The 21,038-nt window shown below is 42.6% G+C and overlaps 1 protein-coding gene across 4 annotated transcripts in view; it reads left to right on the top strand.

The window, feature by feature from the left end:
* Positions 1-21,038, top strand: part of LOC309561721 (potassium channel subfamily T member 2) — a 1,381,641-nt gene that overhangs the window by 468,579 nt on the left and 892,024 nt on the right. For all 4 annotated transcript variants that reach the window (XM_082265711.1, XM_082265712.1, XM_082265710.1 and 1 more), the window contains 2 exons: positions 4,064-4,147; positions 10,219-10,313. In XM_082265711.1, coding sequence (XP_082121837.1) covers positions 4,064-4,147; positions 10,219-10,313 — 179 coding nt within the window. The remainder of the gene's footprint in view (positions 1-4,063; positions 4,148-10,218; positions 10,314-21,038) is intronic.

Genomic DNA, 21,038 nt, shown 5'->3' with positions numbered 1-21,038 from the left:
AACCAGAAAAAAAAGATAATTTTTCTTAGAATTTTTATTAGCGCAGGGATAGGGTTCCGCTCCTTTCACACCTGGGCGTTTTTGTTTCAGGCGTTTATTGGGCATTTTTTGGGCGTCTTTGGAGGCAGGCATGACATCTGAACTTCTGTATAGGGGTATATATACACACACACATTATATATATATATATATATATATATATATATATATATATATATATATATATATATATACACATACACACATATAGGTGTGAAAGGAGCGGAACCCCATCTCTGCAAATAATTTCATTAGCGCAGGGATGGGGTTCCGCTCCTTTCACACCTATATGTGTGTATGTGTATATATAGATATATGTGTGTGTGTATATATACCCCTACACAGAAGTTCAGATGTCATGCCTGAATCCAAAGATGTCCACAAAAAAGCTCAATAAACGCCTGAAACAAAAACGCCCAGGTGTGAAAGGAGCGGAGCCCCATCCCTGCTCTACTAAAAATTCTAAGAAAAATTATCTTTTTTCTCTGGCGGTCACCCTGACATGGCAGTCAGAGTCAGTTCACCCTAAACTACACTATGGTCACCCTGACACTTAACACTTTCCCTACAGAAACTAGATTATTGAATCTAACTATAGTGGTATAAAGTACCCTAACTACACTGCATATCCCTTTCCTCACACTAATAATTGCTAAATGACACTTTTGCAGCAGGAGTAACAGAACTGCTTCCACTCTCTTCCACAGCCCCTGTATTACAGTGCTAGAGATTTGGCGGGGCTATGTTATATACTGGGGGGCGTATTCACTACTGATTGGCCTCTGGACCCCCTAGTCACTCCAAACACATTCCTAGCATCCTCCTGCCCCCTCAATTTGATTTTACTCACGTTTCTGGTCCAATCATGGGCTTTTAAAGCCCAGTTCCTGTCCCATTGCATTTTGGGCGGTTCTGGTACAGAATTTCGAACAGTCAATGTTCGGGTCGAACCGATGGTCGACCCAAACCGTGCGATCATCCTAGTAACAAGGAATGTTTACATTCCTTGTAATAGGAATTAAAATTATCAACAATTTTTTTTAAAAACTGTGTAAAAATAAAAAATAATAAATAAAATGTAAATGGTGTTCAAACCACACATGTGAGGTATCGCCACAATCATTAGAGCGAGAGCAATAATTTGAGCCCTAGACCTCCTCTGTAACTCTAAGCTGGTAACCTGTAGAAATTTTTAAATTGTCACCAAAGTACCAAAGTTTGTCACCATTCCGCGAGCGTGCACAATTTTGAAGCATGACATGGTGGGTATCTATTTACTCGGTGTAACATTATCTTTCACATTATGGAAAAAAATTGGGTTAACTTTACTGTTTTCTTATTTTTTAAATTCAAAAAGTAAATTATTTTTCAAAAAAATTGCGTTTGGAAGACCGCTGTGCAAATATGGTGTGATAAAAAATATTGCAATGATCTCCATTTTATTCTCTAGGGTCTCTGCTATAAAAAAAAAAAATATATATATATATATATATATATATATATATATATATATATAATGTTTGGGGGTTCCAAGTAGTTTTCCACCAAAAAAAAAAAAAATGATTTTAGCTTGTAAATAGGCCCGGTTAAAGGGAATACATTATCAGTGAAAAATAAATAAAAAATGAATTAGTGTAAAATGTTCCATGTTGGCTATAATACTTGACTGTGTATTAAATGGTGATACTAGCTGGTCCTGAGTTAAAGGGCCCTAAAGGATTTTCAAGTGCCTCTTTGAGACTGGCATGAGCTCTGAATCTTGATGGCTGACATGACAACCCACTACTAGTACTTTGTCTTTCATCCAGGGGTACTGCACTGCTGATGCTCACCACTTCTCCATGATGGTGTGCAGTGCTGCTGGTGGTTGTCTGCTCTACAGGATATCTCTTTTTGTAGGCACTCTTTCCTTCTTTGATTTAGTTACTGACCCAATGCTTTCAATGGGTTCATACTCAGAATCTTAATATGACAATGAGAGTTCCCCGCTGCTCTCATCTGTCATGCTAAGAATTTAAAATGCCTCCTTACTGGTGTACATTTTGTTTTTGGGCATGGCTGGCTCTGGTGACACTGGGACAGGTGTGGCTGCAATCAGGGACACAGCAGATGGCTGCACTGGTGTGATAGGTAGATCAGGGCACTGATCAAATCTGCCCTGCTGTGACAAGTAAACTAGCTAATCAGGACACTGATGACAGCTGCACTAGTGTGACAGGTAAACTTGCTGATCAGGGCACTGATGACAGCTGCACTGGTGTGAAAGGTAGACTAACTGATCAGGGCACTGATGACAGCTGCACTGGTGTAACAGGTAGACTAGCTGAACAAGGCACTGATGATGGCTGCATTGGTGTGACAGGTGCACAGGCTATACAGAGCACTGATGACGGCTGCACTGGTGTGACAGGCACACTGACTGATGAGGGCACTGATGATGCATGCACTGCTACGGCTCATCAGGGAACTGATGATGCCTGCACTAGTGTGGCTGATCAGGGCACTGATGACGCCTGCACTGGTGTTACAGGTACACTTGATGCAACTAGGGCACTAATGATGACTGCTGTGTTGTGACAGGCATTGACAGGTAACTCTGTGTATGTCTAATAGTGTGTGATCACAGTATTCCCAGAGTTGTATAAAGTACTCGAAACCCATACTTGAGTAAAAGTACAAGTGCTCGATCAAAAAGTGACTTGAGTAGAAGTGGAAGTGCTCGATCAAAGTGACTTGAGTAGAAGTACTAAAGTATTCAACATTTTTTGTACTTAAGTATTGCAAGTAGTTTTTCAAAAAATTTTGCTACTCAAGAACTGAAAGTAAAAGTACAAGTACTGTGTTATGTAGTTATTAAAGAAAGAAGTCAAAAGTTTGAACATCATACTGTTTTTTATTATTTCAAATGCAGCTTTTATTTATACATACAGTAGCATTAATTTTAGTATGCGCTGATAATAGACATGTTTTGAGCTTCATGAAACCTGCCATCTACTGTTCTGGCAGTGGTCATTTTTAGAATTGTAATGAGTAACTATGCAGCACAAAAAAAAAATATCGGAGTAGAAGTATTGAAATCATTGAAAAAATGTAGCGAAATAAAAGTTCGAAGTAGGAGAAAAAAATGATACTCTAGAAAAGTACAGATACCGCCTTTCTGTACTTAAGTACAGTAGTGAAGTAGTTCTACTTAGTTGCTATACATCTCTGAGTATTCCACAGTGAAAATGTCACAACTTACTGATCTAGTACTGATCCCTCTCCTTCCTCTGATCCTGTGATCGGGCTGTGAATGGACACAGCAATCACCTGGTAAAGAGACTCTGTGATTGGCTCTTTACCCCAATCTGTGTTAAACTGTGTGCAAGGAACACAGGTCATTGCAGATCACGCTGCTGCACACCCCCGGGGGCGTGTACGAGCAGTAGGAGTGTTAGGACATTAACCCAGGATGAGGAAGCTTTATTTATTATTATAGTAGGCCAGGCAGAGGTGGTTGAATCTAAGTTCCAGTGCTTCCCCTAGCTTTGGACAACCAAAAACCAAAATACTGGACATCCTGACAAGCTTGTGATGAAGTTGTACAAACATTTCTTTATTACAGAAAATAAACAATTTGCACATTTTTAGGAACTGGAGCAATGCATATGTTTTAGAACCTATTTCCAGAATGCAATAGATAGGACCATATGCAGGTGTCAAAGTGACCTGTGACCATTTCTAAAGACATAGCTGGCTTAGTATAATAAAGCCATAGAAGGGGAATACTTGAATCCTCCATTTTAATGCAGCAGGTAATAGATTACCCTCAGTAATTATATGCTGAAATAGCTTATGTATTTAAATGCATTGAGCTTTTGTGCCAGAATGGATTGACTGGAATGGATTCCAGATTATTACAGTCCATATTGTTTGGATTAAGATTGACAATAAAGTAATATCTTGTGTGAAAAAGTTATATTAATTAATTTATACACAATCTTTGTATTTACAATTTTCAATGTTATTTATTGTTTCCTTTTAGATATTCTGGCCTCCTCTAAGAAATTTATTTGTGCCTGTTTTTCTAAACTGCTGGCTGGCAAAACATGCTTTGGAGAACATGATTGTAAGTATATAATTTGAATTAAACACAAAACATGTAGACCTATGTGCCAAAAAAGATGGACTTCATTAAAATCCTGCTTCTGACATTTGAACATACAGTACACATATATCAAATTTCCCCTTTATGGTACAGTGAAATATTAAAGGCCCCAGTGCACCCAAGGGAGCTTTAAATGAATCTGTGAAGATAGAATTATGGTATCTGGTAATGTTGTTAATTTGTTTTTACCAATGCTGGTTTTGAGGATACCATCATCATTGTGGCTTTACTCAATGTCATTAATGAAGCATGCAGGGTGACTTCATACTTTTAAAAGTCAACTCTAGCTTAAACATATTTTTTGTCATTCGTTTTTTATTTATTTTTTTATTTTATTTTTTTTAATACTAATACAGGTTCCTGCTATCTGGGGAGTGTGTGTGTGTGTGTGTATGTTTGTGTGTCAAAAACTTGATTAAAGTTCTCACCCTTTCCCACAATACAAAAATATTTTACAACTCTCTGTGCCTCCACTGGAAAGTTTTTTGTTTGCTTCCTGTCCCAGTGACTACACAAGAAGTTAGGAAAAGTCTACTAAATGGCTACAGAAAGGACAAAGGGCAAACATTTTGGCTGAATTTGTGCATTAGGACTTCACTTGCTGTATATTTGCTCTTAAAGTTGTTGTAAAGGAATTATTTCTAAATAACAAACATGTCTATACTTACCTGCTCTGTGTGTGAGGTCCCCCGCTGGTGCTCCTGGCTCCTCCTCTCTTGCTGGTGCCTCCAATAGGTAACCGATTCCCATGGGGGCACTTGTGTAGGATTGCTCCCGAGCCCTGCTGCTTTATCTATTGACACAGACAGCTGGACTCGGACCCGTCTCCCACTCCCTCATCATTGGAGTTGATTGACAGGAAGAGGGACAAGGCCAGTAGAGCTGCAGCTCTCGTGCACAGCGTGGATCGCAATGGGGTTCAGGTAAGTATAAGGGGGGTGAGGGGTGAGTCTGTGACACAGAAGGTTTTTTAGCTTATTGTATAGGATGCATTAAGGTGAAAAACCTTGAGGATTTAGGATCACTTTAATCAGTTTATTTCTAGGTACCTGCACTACTATCAGGATAGCACCTTTAAATATAAGTCAGAAATGACAGCTCACTTATTTCTTCCCCACAGGATTATTTTAAAATCTCGTGTCTCAGTGTTTATACTAAAAAAAAATCACTCGTTCCTGTATCATTTAAATGTATGTAGCTTTTTTGCCCCTCTTTTTGGTGTGTAAAATATGAAAGTATTGTTGTTGTAGCTCCACTCCTTGTCGACATTGCCTGTGCTACATAGAAATCTTAAGCAGTGTTATAAGGTATGAGTTCACTTTTTGTGAATTATAGAACACCCCCCCCCCCCCCCGTGTTACTGAAACATGTAGAAGTGGAGGTGTCCATAGAGACATTACAGTAAGTGATCTTTATTACCTTAGCATAGGAAGTATGTTATTGGCAGGATCATCAGGTAAATATATATACACTAAACTAAATTATAAGTATTATAATTATATATATAGTGTTGGTACTAGTGCCGCTAAACCATCTGGTGAACTGGCAAGCACCAGTGGCCTAGTACATCCTGGTCATAGACAAAACGAGCACTGCAGTAACATTTGGCGAGTCCCATAAGTGCAGTTCAGGCTGGTGCGGTGGCTAGCACAAGTAGTGTCCAGCAGCCACCAAGAATTAGAGGACAGGCCCATAGAGCCCATAGTGTTCTCCTGATGCGCTTGTAAGTCCTGATTGGGAGCCCACCACTTCTGCAGTGCCCTTACTTCCCCCATTCACTGGCCAACCCAGAATTCAGGTGGAAACAGCCAGTTTTATTCCTCTTGGTTTTTATGAGCTGTATTTCACGGGGGATCTGTACAGATCTATTGTGGACCAAAGCAATTGGTCCACAATAGCAGCAGCACTGATTTGTTTATCCTGACAGCAACCGCGTTTGCTCTCAGCATATACAGTGGGTACCGAAAGTATTCAGACCCCCTTACATTTTTCACTCTTTGTTATATTGCAGCCATTTGCTAAAATCATTTTTAGCAAGTTCATTCTTCTTCCTCATGAATGTACACATAGCACCCCATACTGACAGAAAAACACAGAATTGTTGACATTGTTGCAGATTTATTAAAAAAGAAAAACTGAAATATCACATGGTCCTAAGTATTCAGACCCTTTGCTCAGTATTTAGTAGAAGTCCTCTATGGATCTAATACAGCTAGGAGTCTTTTTGGGAAAGATGCAACAAGTCTTTCACACCTGGATTTGGGGATCCTCTGCCATTCCTCCTTGCAGATCCTCTCCAGTTCTGTCAGGTTGGATGGTAAACGTTGGTGGACAGCCATTTTTAGGTCTCTCCAGAGATGCTCAATTGGGTTTAAGTCAGGGCTCTGGCTGGGCCATTCAAGAACAGTCACGGAGTTGTTGTGAAGCCACTCCTTCGTTATTTTAGCTGTGTGCTTAGGGTCATTGTCTTGTTGGAAGGTAAACCTTCGGCCCAGTCTGAGGTCCAGAGCACTCTGGAGAAGGTTTTTTAAAATGAAGGCGCCTCTGGAACAGGTAAGTGAAACAGCTTCACTACCTGCCATGGGCTGCGGGCACACTACGAGGGATGCAGTGCTGCGGGCATGGTCCACATGTACCATGCCCACAGCACTGCATCTCCTGTAGTATGCCCACAACCCCGGATCCTCTAGTACCATGCCAGTACCCTGCAATCTCCTGCACCATGCAAGTACCCTGCAATCTCCTGCACCATGCCAGTACCCTGCAATCTCCTGCACCATGCCAGTACCCTGCATTCTCCTGCACCATGCCAGTACCCTGCAATCTCCTGCACCATGCCAGTACCCTGCAATCTCCTGCACCATGCCAGTACCCTGCATTCTCCTGCACCATGCCAGTACCCTGCATTCTCCTGCACCATGCCAGTACCCTGCATTCTCCTGCACCATGCCAGTACCCTGCATTCTCCTGCACCATGCCAGTACCCTGCATTCTCCTGCACCATGCCTGTACCCTGCATTCTCCTGTACCATGCCAGTACCCTGCATTCTCCTGTACCATGCCAGTACCCTGCATTCTCCTGCACCATGCCAGTCACCCTGCATTCTCCTGCACCATGCCAGTCACCCTGCATTCTCCTGTACCATGCCCGCCGCCCTGCATTCTCACCCTAGGCTTATACTCGAGTCAATGATTTTTCCCATCTTTTTGTGGTAAAAGTAGGGGTCTCGGCTTATACTCGGGTCGGCTTATACTCGAGTATATACGGTAGTTTGTCGCCACTGCACGGGCATGTGCAATTTTAAAGCATGTCATGTCTGGTATCTATGTAATCGGCATAGGATCATCTTTTATACTCTACAAAACAATTGGGCAATATATAGTGTATTTGTGCATTCAATTTCAAAAATGTGTTTTTTTTTCCAAAAAAGTGCTTTTGGAAAATATATATATAATGTTTGGGGGTTCAAAGTAATTTTCTAGTAAAAAAAAATAATAACTTTTTCATGTAAAAAAAAAAAAAGTGTCAGAAAAGGCTTGGCCTTCAAGTGGTTAAAAGAGTGGGTCATATGCTTCTAAGCTTCTAATATTGGGCATAAAATGTTAGAAAAGTTCAAACACCCCCCCCCCCCCCCATGACCACTTTTTGTAAAGTAGACACCCCAAGCTATTTGCTGAGAGGCATGTTGAGTCCATGGAATATTTTATATTTTGCCACAAGTTTCTGGAAAGTTACATTTTTTTAAATGTATTTATTTATTTTTTAGTCAAAGTTGTCATTAATTTATATATTTCTCACACATGCCATGGGTATATGTGGAATTACACCCCAAAATAAATTTTGCAGCTTTCCCTGAGTACAGAGATACCACATATGTGTGTCTTTTTGGGAGCCTAGCTGTGTACGGGACCCCGAAAACCAATCACTGCCTTCAGGCTTTCTAAGGGCGTAAGTTGCTCATTTTACTTCCTCATTGCCTATCACAGTTTCAGAGGCCCTGAAATGTCAAGGTTGCACAACCCCCCCCCCCCCAAATGACCCAATTTTGCAAAGTAGAAACTCCAGACTATTTGCTGAGAGGCATGTTGAGTTCATGGAATATTTTATATTTTGCCACAAGTTTCGGGAAAATGACAAAACATTTTTGTTTTTTGTTTACGCAAAGTTGTCACTTAAATTATATATTGCTCAAACATACCATGGGTATATGTGAAATTACATCCTAAAATACATTCTGCTACTTCTCCTGAGTACAGAAAACCACATGTGTGAGACTTTTGGCAGTCTAGCTGCGTAAAGGACCCCGAAAACCAATCACCGCCTTTAGGCTTTCTAAGGGTGTAAATTGTTGATTTCACTCCTCACTACCTATCGCAGTTTCGGAGGCCATAAAATGCCAAGATAGTACAAAACCCCCCAAATTACCCTTTTCAGAAAGTAGACACCCCAAGATATTTGCTTAGAGGCATGGTGAGTATTTTGCAGCTCTCATTTGTTTTGGAAAATGAAGAAAGAAAATGTTTTTTTTTTTTAATTAGCTTAGGGTGTCTAATTTCCTGAAAAGGGGTAATTTGGGGGGTTTTGTGCTGTGGTTTCACATAACCATGGCATGTTTGAGCAATATATAATTTAAGTGACAACTTTGTGTAAAAAAGTTTTTATCATTTTTGTCATTTTTCAAACTCCTGTGACACAAAAATTAAGTATTCAACGGGCTCAACATGCCTCTCAGGAAAATCATTGGGGGTGTCTATTTTCTAAAAAGGGATATTTGGGGGGGGGGGGGGTTGTGCTGCCCTGACATTTTAGCACTTTAAGAAATGAGATAGGCAGTCAGAAAATAAAAGCTGCATAAATTCCTGTATACAGTATACACTATAGTTTGTAGACGCTATAACGTTTGCGCAAACCAGTAAATATACGCTTATTGAGATTTTTTTTATCAAAGACATGTAGTTAAATACATTTTGTCCTAAATGTATGAAAACAATAAGTTTACTGGATATTTTTTATAAGAAAAAGTAGAAAATGTATTTTTCCCCCAAAATTTTCCGTCTTTTTAAATTTATTTTGCAATAAATAAACCGCAAATGTGATCAAATTCCACCAAAAGAAATTTGTGTGAAAAAAAGGACATAAATCTCCTGTGGGTACAGCATTGCATAATGGTGCAGCTACCAGTTAAATTCATGCAGTGCTAAATTGCAAAAAATGGCCTGGTCATTAAGGTGGTAAAACCTTCCGGTCCTTAAAGTGATAGTAAAGTGTTGTTTAAAAAAACAAACATGTTATACTTACCTCCTCTACGCAGTTGGTTTCGCACAGAGCAGCCCATATCCTCCTCTTCACGGGTCTCTCTTCGCTGCTTCTGGCCCCTCCCTCCTGTTGAGTGTCCCCACAGCAAGTGGCTTGCTATGGGGGCAGCCGAGCCAAGCTGTAGCTCTGTGTGTCCATTCAGATACAGAGCTGCCGTTCAGCCCCATCCCTTCTCTCACCTGATTGGGTAACTGAGTTTGATTGACAGCTGCAGGAGCTATCGGCGCCGCAGCTGTGTCCCAGCCAATAAGGAGGGAGAATCCCGGACAGCCGAGGGACTCATGGACATCACTGGAGACAGATGGGGCTCAAGTAAGAATAAGGGGGTGCTGGGGAGCCTGCTACACCCAGAAGGTTTTTTTATCTTAATGCATAGAATGCATTAGGATTAAAAACCTTCTGACTTCATAACTCCTTTAAGTGGTTAATAAATCTGATATTTGGTATTTCACACTGTGTGGACTGTTCAGTCTCCTGCTTTTCCTTTACTACTTTTCTTCGATTTCATTGCGACTTGCATTGACTTCTGTTAAAATAAGTCGCAAGCCACAATGAAATTGCACATCAAAATCGCACTGAACGGCGACGTTGAAATCATCCTGAAGTAGCACAATTTTAAAGCTGCATTGGTGTACACCAGTGCTTAGGTTAGTGAACTGTTTTGAAACATATGTTTCATGAAATAATGATCCTTATGTGTTTTGTTATATTTCAGAATGATCTTCATAGAGCGATACAGAGAACACAATCTGCAATGTTTAATCAAGTTTTAATTTTGATATCTACGTTACTATGCCTAATCTTTACATGGTAAGTCAGTAATATTGTCTGTGACATTTGTATTTCAGAATTTTATAGAAAACAGCCCAATAACTACAATTCTAGGAGAGCACTCAGAACTTTGTTTTTGATTAAAATATAGAACACTATAATAATGTTTCTTAAATATATTGGGGTGCTTAAAGACATTAAGTGATTGTAAAGTCTCATTTTTTTCCTATAATAATACCAAACATGGTAAACTTACCTGCACTGTTGCAGTGGATTTGCACAGAGCAGCCTGGATCCTCCTCCTCTCAGGTCCCTCTTCTGTGATCCTGGCCCTTCCCCCCTGTTGAGTGTCACCACAGAAAGCAGCTTGCCATGGGGGCAGTGGCGTACCAATGGGGGGGGCGGGGGTGCGGCCCGCCCCGGGTGCCACTCACTGGGGGGTGTCAGCCGGTGTCCTGCCCGGTGTTTTCAGAGTCAGACAGATCCCGCAGTGTGAAGACAGCTGCAGTGGCTGGCAGCTCCTTCAGTCCGTGCTGCTAGTGGGGGGCGGAGCCACGGCAGGAATAAGGGGGCGGAGCCGCGGCGGGAATAAGGGGGCGGAGCCGCGGCGGGAATAAGGGGCGGAGCCTCTGCGGGAAGAAGGTGAGTGCCCATTGCAAAAGTGTGTGCTGGATAGGAGAGGGATGGGGCTGCTACATATAGAGGAATTCATCTTTCTCTATTCTTCCTGCAGCTTCCTGCTGAATAACTGATTCTCCTCCTCTCCCTCCTGCAGGAAGAATAGGGAAAGATCAATTCATCTATATGCAGCTGCCCCATCCCCCTCCTATACAACTTCTTTTGCTGGCCCCCCAAAGTTCTTAACCTCCTCCAGTGCTCCTAATCCCTCCCTCAGTGCTTTTAGCCCCTCTCCCCTCAGTGCACTAGACCCCCCCTGTTCTTTAGCCCCCCCCATGCTCTTCAACTCCCCACAGTGCTTTCTCCCTCCCCCCTAAGTGCTCCCTGTCCCCCCAGTGCTCTCCACCCCCCTGGTTTTCCCTGCCCGCCCCCCAAGTACTCCCTGTCCCCCCAGTGCTCTCCACCCCCCTGATTTTCCCTGCTCGCCCCCCAAGTACTCCCTGTCCCCCCAGTGCTCTCCACCCCCCTGATTTTCCCTGCTCGCCCCCCCAAGTGCCTCCCTGTCCCCCCCAGTGCAATCAACCCCCTGCACCTTCCAACCCCCCTACAATGCTTTCCAAACCCTCTCCTAATTCTCTCCAGTCCCCCCCCCCCCCACCGTGCCCTTCAGCACCTCCAGTGCTCTCTGCTTCGTCTGTGCTCTCCGGCCCCCCTAGTGCTCTTCTATCTTCTATCATGTCCTCAGTCTCTGAGCATCTACTGTATCATGTCTGCAGTCTCTGACCATCTCCTGTATCATGTCTGCAGTCTCTGACCATCTCTTGTATCATGTCTACAGTCTCTGACCATCTCTTGTATCATGTCTGCAGTCTCTGACCATCTCTTGTATCATGTCTGCAGTCTCTGACCATCTCCTGTATCATGTCTGCAGTCTCTGACCATCTCCTGTATCATGTCTGCAGTCTCTGACCATCTCCTGTATCATGTCTGCAGTCTCTGACCATCTCCTGTATCATGTCTGCAGTCTCTGACCATCTCTTGTATCATGTCTGCAGTCTCTGACCATCTCTTGTATCATGTCTGCAGTCTCTGACCATCTCTTGTATCATGTCTGCAGTCTCTGACCATCTCCTGTATCATGTCTGCAGTCTCTGACCATCTCCTGTATCATGTCTGCAGTCTCTGACCATCTCTTGTATCATGTCTGCAGTCTCTGACCATCTCTTGTATCATGTCTGCAGTCTCTGACCATCTCTTGTATCATGTCTGCAGTCTCTGACCATCTCCTGTATCATGTCTGCAGTCTCTGACCATCTCCTGTATCATGTCTGCAGTCTCTGACCATCTCCTGTATCATGTCTGCAGTCTCTGACCATCTCTTGTATCATGTCTGCAGTCTCTGACCATCTCCTGTATCATGTCTGCAGTCTCTGACCATCTCCTGTATCATGTCCTCAGTCTCTGACCATCTCCTGTATCATGTCTGTAGTCTCTGACCATCTCCTGTATCATGTCTGTAGTCTCTGACCATCTCCTGTATCATGTCTGCAGTCTCTGACCATCTCCTGTATCATGTCTGTAGTCTCTGACCATCTCCTGTATCATGTCCTCAGTCTCTGACCATCTCCTGTATCATGTCTGCAGTCTCTGACCATCTCCTGTATCATGTCTGCAGTCTCTGACCATCTCCTGTATCGTGTCTGTAGTCTCTGACCATCTACTGTATCGTGTCCTCAGTCTCTGACCATCTCCTGTATCATGTCTGCAGTCTCTGACCATCTCCTGTATCATGTCTGCAGTCTCTGACCATCTCCTGTATCATGTCTGCAGTCTCTGACCATCTCCTGTATCATGTCTGTAGTCTCTGACCATCTCCTGTATCATGTCTGCAGTCTCTGACCATCTCCTGTATCATGTCTGTAGTCTCTGACCATCTACTGTATCATGTCCTCAGTCTCTGACCATCTCCTGTATCATGTCCTCAGTCTCTGACCATCTCCTGTATCATGTCTGCAGTCTCTGACCATCTCCTGTATCATGTCTTCAGTCTCTGACCATCTCCTGTATCATGTCTGCAGTCCCTGACCATCTCCTGTATCATGTCCTCAGTCTCTGACCATCTCCTGTATCATGTCCTCAGTCTCTGACCATCTCCTGTATCATGTCTGCAGTCTCTGACCATCTCCTGTATCATGTCTGCAGTCTCTGACCATCTCCTGTATCATGTCTGCAGTCTCTGACCATCTCCTGTATCATGTCTGCAGTCTCTGACCATCTCCTGTATCATGTCTGTAGTCTCTGACCATCTACTGTATCATGTCCTCAGTCTCTGACCATCTCCTGTATCATGTCTGCAGTCTCTGACCATCTCTTGTATCATGTCTGCAGTATCTGACCATCTCCTGTATCATGTCTGCAGTCTCTGACCATCTCCTGTATCATGTCCTCAGTCTCTGACCATCTCCTGTATCATGTCTGTAGTCTCTGACCATCTCCTGTATCATGTCTGTAGTCTCTGACCATCTCCTGTATCATGTCTGCAGTCTCTGACCATCTCCTGTATCATGTCTGTAGTCTCTGACCATCTCCTGTATCATGTCCTCAGTCTCTGACCATCTCCTGTATCATGTCTGCAGTCTCTGACCATCTCCTGTATCATGTCTGCAGTCTCTGACCATCTCCTGTATCGTGTCTGTAGTCTCTGACCATCTACTGTATCGTGTCCTCAGTCTCTGACCATCTCCTGTATCATGTCTGCAGTCTCTGACCATCTCCTGTATCATGTCTGCAGTCTCTGACCATCTACTGTATCATGTCCTCAGTCTCTGACCATCTCCTGTATCATGTCCTCAGTCTCTGACCATCTCCTGTATCATGTCTGCAGTCTCTGACCATCTCCTGTATCATGTCTGCAGTCTCTGACCATCTCCTGTATCATGTCTGCAGTCTCTGACCATCTCCTGTATCATGTCTGCAGTCTCTGACCATCTACTGTATCATGTCCTCAGTCTCTGACCATCTACTGTATCATGTCCTCAGTCTCTGACCATCTCCTGTATCATGTCCTCAGTCTCTGACCATATCCTGTTTCATGTCTGCAGTCTCTGACCATCTCCTGTATCATGTCTGCAGTCTCTGACCATCTCCTGTATCATGTCCTCAGTCTCTGACCATCTCCTGTATCATGTCTGCAGTCTCTGACCATCTCCTGTATCATGTCTGCAGTCTCTGACCATCTCCTGTATCATGTCTGTAGTCTCTGACCATCTACTGTATCATGTCCTCAGTCTCTGACCATCTCCTGTATCATGTCCTCAGTCTCTGACCATCTCCTGTATCATGTCTGCAGTCTCTGACCATCTCCTGTATCATGTCTTCAGTCTCTGACCATCTCCTGTATCATGTCTGCAGTCCCTGACCATCTCCTGTATCATGTCCTCAGTCTCTGACCATCTCCTGTATCATGTCCTCAGTCTCTGACCATCTCCTGTATCATGTCTGCAGTCTCTGACCATCTCCTGTATCATGTCTGCAGTCTCTGACCATCTCCTGTATCATGTCTGCAGTCTCTGACCATCTCCTGTATCATGTCTGTAGTCTCTGACCATCTACTGTATCATGTCCTCAGTCTCTGACCATCTCCTGTATCATGTCCTCAGTCTCTGACCATCTCCTGTTTCATGTCTGCAGTCTCTGACCATCTCCTGTATCATGTCTGCAGTCTCTGACCATCTCCTGTATCATGTCTGCAGTCTCTGGCCATCTTCTGTATCACGTCTGCAGTCTCTGACCATCTCCTGTATCACGTCTGCAGTCTCTGACCATCTCCTGTATCACGTCTGCAGTCTCTGACCATCTCCTGTATCATGTCTGTAGTCTCTGAATATCTCCTTTAGCAAGTCTCCAATCTCTTACTCAAACTTAAACACATTGCTAATATTAGCTATCTATCTATGCTGAAGGTAGGACTGTGCAGGGGAGGCAGAGAGTGCAAAAGGGGGAACTGTGATTAGAGAGACGGAGGGCAGACTGCAAGGGGCACTGTGATGGGGGGCTGTGAAATTTGTGCAAAAAATATTCTTGAAAACATTACATTTTTTTGTGGGTGTTTTTACATTTTAAAGTCGGGGGGGGGGGGGGTGCCAGATATAGGATCCGCCCCGGGTGCCAAATGCTCTAGGTACGCCACTGCATGGGGGTACCTGAGTCACAGCTCCCTGCGTCCATTCAGACACAGAGCCCCACCCAGATCACCAATGGTGCTGCTGCTGTGTCCCAGCCAATCAGGAGAGAGAATCTTGGACGGCTGAGACACTCGTGGACATCGCTGGACAGAGAAGGACCTCTGGTAAGTATTAGGGGGGCTGAGGGGGGCTGTTGCACACAGAAGGCTTTATATATTAGAATGCATTAAGAAAAAAAAAACTTCTGACTTTACAACCACTTTAATATACAACATGTTTAATATGTTTTTCCTTCATTTGTTTGGTGTCTGGTCTAGGTTTTATAATTGCATTACTCCACTGAAATCCCTCTAAGGTACACCTGCTGAGCATTCTTTTTAAATCCCAGTTGCCTGGCTGTCATGCCCACCCCTATAGGTTTATATATTTTTTTTAGATGGGAGAGGGATTAGAACATGTCAGGTTTTTATGGCTGTCTGTGCCCCTGTTAGTGGGGTTTACCTGTTATATTTGTCATATTTACTTATATCACTGAAAGTGACAGTAAAAGAAAATCCCACATTTTGGTTTGTCCCCAGAACAGTAATAGAGAGGAAATCTTCCAAAGAGGACTCTAGTTTTGGTGACCCTGGTGACAACCAGGGATTCCCTCACTTTGGAGGCGTTTCCTCTTACTTCCTATTTTGGCTATGGCATAGGAACTAAAGGGAAATCTCTCCAATGAGATAAAGAAGGCAAACAAACTGTCAGGCATTACAACCTTCCCTTACTCTATCCAAAAAAAAAAAAAAATTGTTGCCTTAAGTCCCGGTTCACATATACGCAATGTGGGAACCAGCGCAAATCCAGTAAGGGTTCCTGCATTGCATGTCACCTGCTGGCGGTTATCACTGACATTTGCGAATGCGAATTTGCATCACACAGACATCGCAGGTGATCTGCACAGCAGTGCGGTGTGAATAACATGCGATGTCTAACGCACCAGTGTGAACCCAACCTTAGTCATAATTTAATCATACACAGCTGGGAACACCAAAAACAAAAGAACAAAAATTGGAGCAATACATCTAAAAAAAAACTAATAATTCCTATAAAGGAATGACAATTGATGCAGTAGACCTAATAGGTAGTGCAGGTCTTCAAAGCCAAAGGTTTGGCTTTGAAGACCTGCACTACATATTAGGACTTACTGCATCAATTGTCATTCCTTTATTGGAATTATTTTTTTAGATGTATTGCTCTGTCTTTATGTAATATGTTTTTTAACAATTTTTTGATACAATAAACCATATGCATTTTATATGGCTTTGACTATCCCTCCTTTACGCCCTGTAAAGTCCAATTTGTTTTTTTGTTTTTGGTGTTTCTATACAATTATGGATGATGGCCCGATGTATCACCGATTTTTCTCTTTATACGCTAATGCTGGTTTATTGGCTAATATACAGGCTATAATGCATAAAGGTTGCAATAAATGTGGCTACTCTATAAAAAAGAAAAAAAAAACCCTTGGGTTCAAACAGCACCCAACCAGCTCATAGTAGTTCACACAGTCAGGTTTTATACTTGTTTCTGTACCTTTTTTCTGTAAGCTTTTGAAATAAAATCTTATTACTGATCATTTTCAATAGTAGTATCAGCATTCGAAATAGTTAATTTTGATAGTAAGGTGGTTGAATTAGAACTCCGTTTTTACAGAGTTATTATAAATGGCAAACATCAAATGTTCGCCACCCATGTGTCATGTTATTAAACATAATTTATTGCATGGAACAGTAATCTTAATCATCTGGGGTTCCAACATTCAAACAAACCCTTTAATTATAAATAGGTTGAGTCACAGTGGCTGCATTTAAAAACAAAAACACATATTTGTTTGCCCTTACATTTATTTATTAACTATTACTGGGCTCCCTTCACAAAGTAGTATCTACCACTTTAAGAAATCTGGTAAAATACCGCACAGCATTTTTCACACATTTTTCTGGTATTCACAAAAAAACACTACTAAAATCCTGCATGCATTATTTTTTTTAAGTGATGCAGTATTTCGGTATTGAAAGCTACCGCTGGTGTCCTTAACAACTAGTGACTGTCTTAGTTGTTAAGGAGCGTGTGGCCGTCACATCCTTAACAACAGATGAATCATGAACTGTCAGTAGAATTTACCACTGACTGCTGAATGTAAAGAAAAGATTTGCCGGCATTAAAAAACCATGGCAAAAATGGCATGGAGTACCCCCACAATCTATACCAGGCCCCTTGGGGCCCCCATGCCAATATAAAAAAAATGACATGCTGTCCTCCCAAATCCATACCAGATACTTATATGAGCGCACAGCTCAGCAGGTCCCCCAAAAGCACCTTGAAGACAAAGACCTCTTCCCCACAACTCTGGCTGGTAGTTGTGGGGATCGGTGAGTGTGGGGATTATCGCAATATGGAATCTTCCTTTAACAAGAGGCCCCCAGATCCCTTCCCCCTAGTGAATGAGTATGGGGTACATAGTACCCCTGCTCATTCACCAAAAAAGTGCTCAAAAAGTAAATTCAAAGGCAGACACGGTTTTTGACAAGTCCTTTATTTAAAAAAAAAAATTCCCCTGGTGTAGATTCATTGTCGTTTAAGATGACCACCGCCAACCTGGAAAGAAAAAAAGATATCTGCTCCCGACACTGGTCTTCCATTATCTGACAACTCTGCTGCCTCCCGACGCTAAATAAACTAAGGGGCAGGGCCACCTGGTGACATCATCAACTAGGGCATGCTGGGTCAATGGCATCACAATAAGTGGGGGCACTCGGTAACATCACCAAATGGCCCCGCCCTTGGTTTATTTAGCAGTGGGAGGCAGCAGAGCTGTCGGGCGATGTCAGATGGGGACCTTTTTATTTTTTTTGTGTTGGTGGTGGCAGTGATTGTTGTGATTGATGATGGATGTACACCAGGGGACATTTTTTTTTTTTAAATAAAGGGTTTGTCAAAAACTGCGTCTGCCTGTTTATTTAACTTTTGATCACTATTTTTGTGAATGAGTAGGGTTATCCCCTACTCATTCACATGGGGGGATGGGGAGGGGGGTCTGGTGGCCTTCTTGTGAAAGGGGGATTTCAGATTCCGATATGTCCCCCCACCCACGGACCCGCACAATATCCGGCTGAGTTGTGGGGATGAGGTCCTTGTCCCCACAATATGAGGACAAAGTGCTTTGGCGGGGGAGAGTCCCCCTGACCCAAATCACCCCCCCCCCCCCCAGTGGAGGGCAGGTGGCCTTGTATGGTTCAGGAGCTGACCTGCCAGGCTGTATGCCTGGATAACGGTCTGGTATGGATTTTGTGGGGGACCACATGGCATTGTTTTCTGCATGCTTGGACCACTCCTTAATTACCGCATGCATTTAATTATTTATTACCTTCTGTGAATTGAGTTTAACGCTTGTTCATGTTGTATTTAGCAAATGATTTTAGTGTTTTGCGGTAAATACCACAAAACGGTATAGTGAATTTAAAATTTCAGGATGAAATATTTAGGCAAAATGTGTCTGGACACCTAAATACCGCATGCTTTTGTGAATAATGTCCATTGCAGTGTTTTAATTGTAATTTTATTTTTTTTCTTCTCTTTTAATAATGAAAATCATAATCAAAAGAGAAAACAGAAACTTTTTTTTTTCAAAATATTATACCAAAAAATTAACAACTGTAAAACCATGAATGCTTGTGCTTTTAAGGTTTTTTCACTGCTATGAACCTGGTGTTGTATGTTGTCAATGTGCAGTATGTTAGGTGCCAGACTTTGATGTATTGATAGTTTTTAAGGTTGGAGAACGGGAAGCTGTCTACAAGCCTGTAAAACCCAAACAAAGGTTTTAGTAGTCCTGACTTAAAAACAAGTTCAAAGGATAAGAGAGCCACAGATGTTCATTGAATACAGTAAACATTTTTTTCAACGCAATAACAGGTTTCAGTAGCAGCCATTACTGAGACCTGTCATTGTGGCCAATAATGTATAACCAGATTTGATAAATATTCCTGTTACTAGGGATGAGATATTGGTTTTGGTCCAAACCAAGCATCATTTATAGGAGTTGTATCTCTACTTGTTTTATATTTGACAGCTTCCCACTGTCAGTGGTTCCTAGAAAAGAAACAGGTGCAGTCACTAAGCGAGTAGTAACGTCATGTGAGCTGGATCCCTTGGGTTTTTATTTTGGTGAATCAGCTGGCAGCAAGAATCATGATTGATAAGGGATTTAGAGTTAGGGACATTTTTGGAGATTTTTTTTTTTTTTAAATAAAGGACTGGTAATACATTTGAGTGTCATTATTTCTAAGTTACCCCTTAGTCGTTTACATGCGGGTGCCGTTATCTGGAGCTTCTTTATTTTAAATGGGGCTTCCAGATTCTGATAACAGACCCCCTCAACCACCAGGCCAGGGTTGTGAGGAAGAGGCCCTTGTCCTTATCAACATAAGGACAGGGTGCCTTGCTAGGGGGGGTACCCCTGGCAGGACACCCCTGCATGTTACGGGCATGTGGGCTGGTATGGTTTAGATGGAGGTGCACACTTATCCCCCCCCTTCCTGCTAAGTCAGGCTGTATGTTCAGATTAAGAGTCTGCTGTAGATTTAACCACTTGCCGACTGCCGCACTATATACGGCGGCAGTCACCCCTCACAGGCAAAGTGACGTATATATACGTCACTAGCCTGTGAGGTTCTAAGGAGCGAGCGCGCGCTGCCGGAGGCACGCTCCCGATCGTTCACGGACCCCCCCGCGCGAGTGAGCGGCGGACCCGATGTCCGCCGCTCACTCGCGATCCTCCGGTACAGCAGGAGAAAGGCAGGCGGCTAATGTAAACAATGCCGCCTGTCATTCTCCCCTGTCTAACAGCACAGATCATACGGTCCTGCTATGTAGGATCGTAGATCTCTGCTGTTACACACACAGCCACATCCAATCACAGTAAGAATCACGCCCCTAGGGACACACTTAACCCCTCCCTCTCAAATAAAGTTAACCCCTTCACTGCCAGTGTCATTTTTACAGTAACAGTGCATATGTATAGCACTGATTACTGTAGTAATGTCACTGGTACCCCCAAAAGTGTCAAAAATGTCAGTCAAGGGTCCGATCTGTCTGCCGCAATGTCGCAGTCCTGCAAAAAAAAGTCGCAGATCGCCGCCATTATGCGTTAAAAAAAAAAAAAACAATAAAAATGACAAAAATCTTTCCCTTAGTTAGTAAACGCAATAACTTTTGCGCAAACCAATCAAAATACGCTTTTTGCAAATGTTTTTACCAAACATATGTTAAAAAAAAAATGGCCTAAAATGTAAAAAAATTTAGAATTTTATATTTTTTTGAGGGGAATTTCATATAAACAAATGTGAAAAATATTGTTATTTTTGCAAAATTGTCGCACTTTTTTTGCTTATAGCGCATGATCAAAAAATCGCACAGGTGATCAAATACCACCAAAAGAAAGCTCTGTTTGTGGGAAAAAAAGGACGTTAACACAATTGTCCGTTAAAGTCACACAGTGCCGAATCGCAAAATAGGCCCTGGTCAGGAAGGGTAAAATCTTCCGGGGCTTAAGTGGTTAAAGAGAGATTTGGAAGGTTTTTTTTTGTGTGTGTTCAATATTGGGGGACCTGTGATCCATTTTTCTATTTTTAATAAAATACAAAAGGGAAATACAATTTGCCTTCAATTAAAACCATTTTCCTTTGTAAATGAATGTGTTTTTTTTTTTTTTAAGTCACTGCCCCCTGCTTGATGGAATTCTTAAAAATCTTTTTTTCACTGATACGTGTTCCCCAGGACAAGGAACACCCCACCACATACACACACTCACACACGCACGCACTCACACACACGCGCACGCACACACTCACACACATGCGCACACATGCTGGTCATCATTATTATTTCAATAATAGTCGTTTTACTAAACAATATC

Source organism: Pelophylax lessonae, assembly GCF_965119305.1.
Source record: "Pelophylax lessonae genome assembly, chromosome: 8".
NCBI lineage: Eukaryota > Metazoa > Chordata > Amphibia > Anura > Ranidae > Pelophylax > Pelophylax lessonae.
The sequence above is the reverse complement of the archived record's forward strand: the minus strand, read 5'-3'. Positions and strand labels throughout refer to the sequence as shown.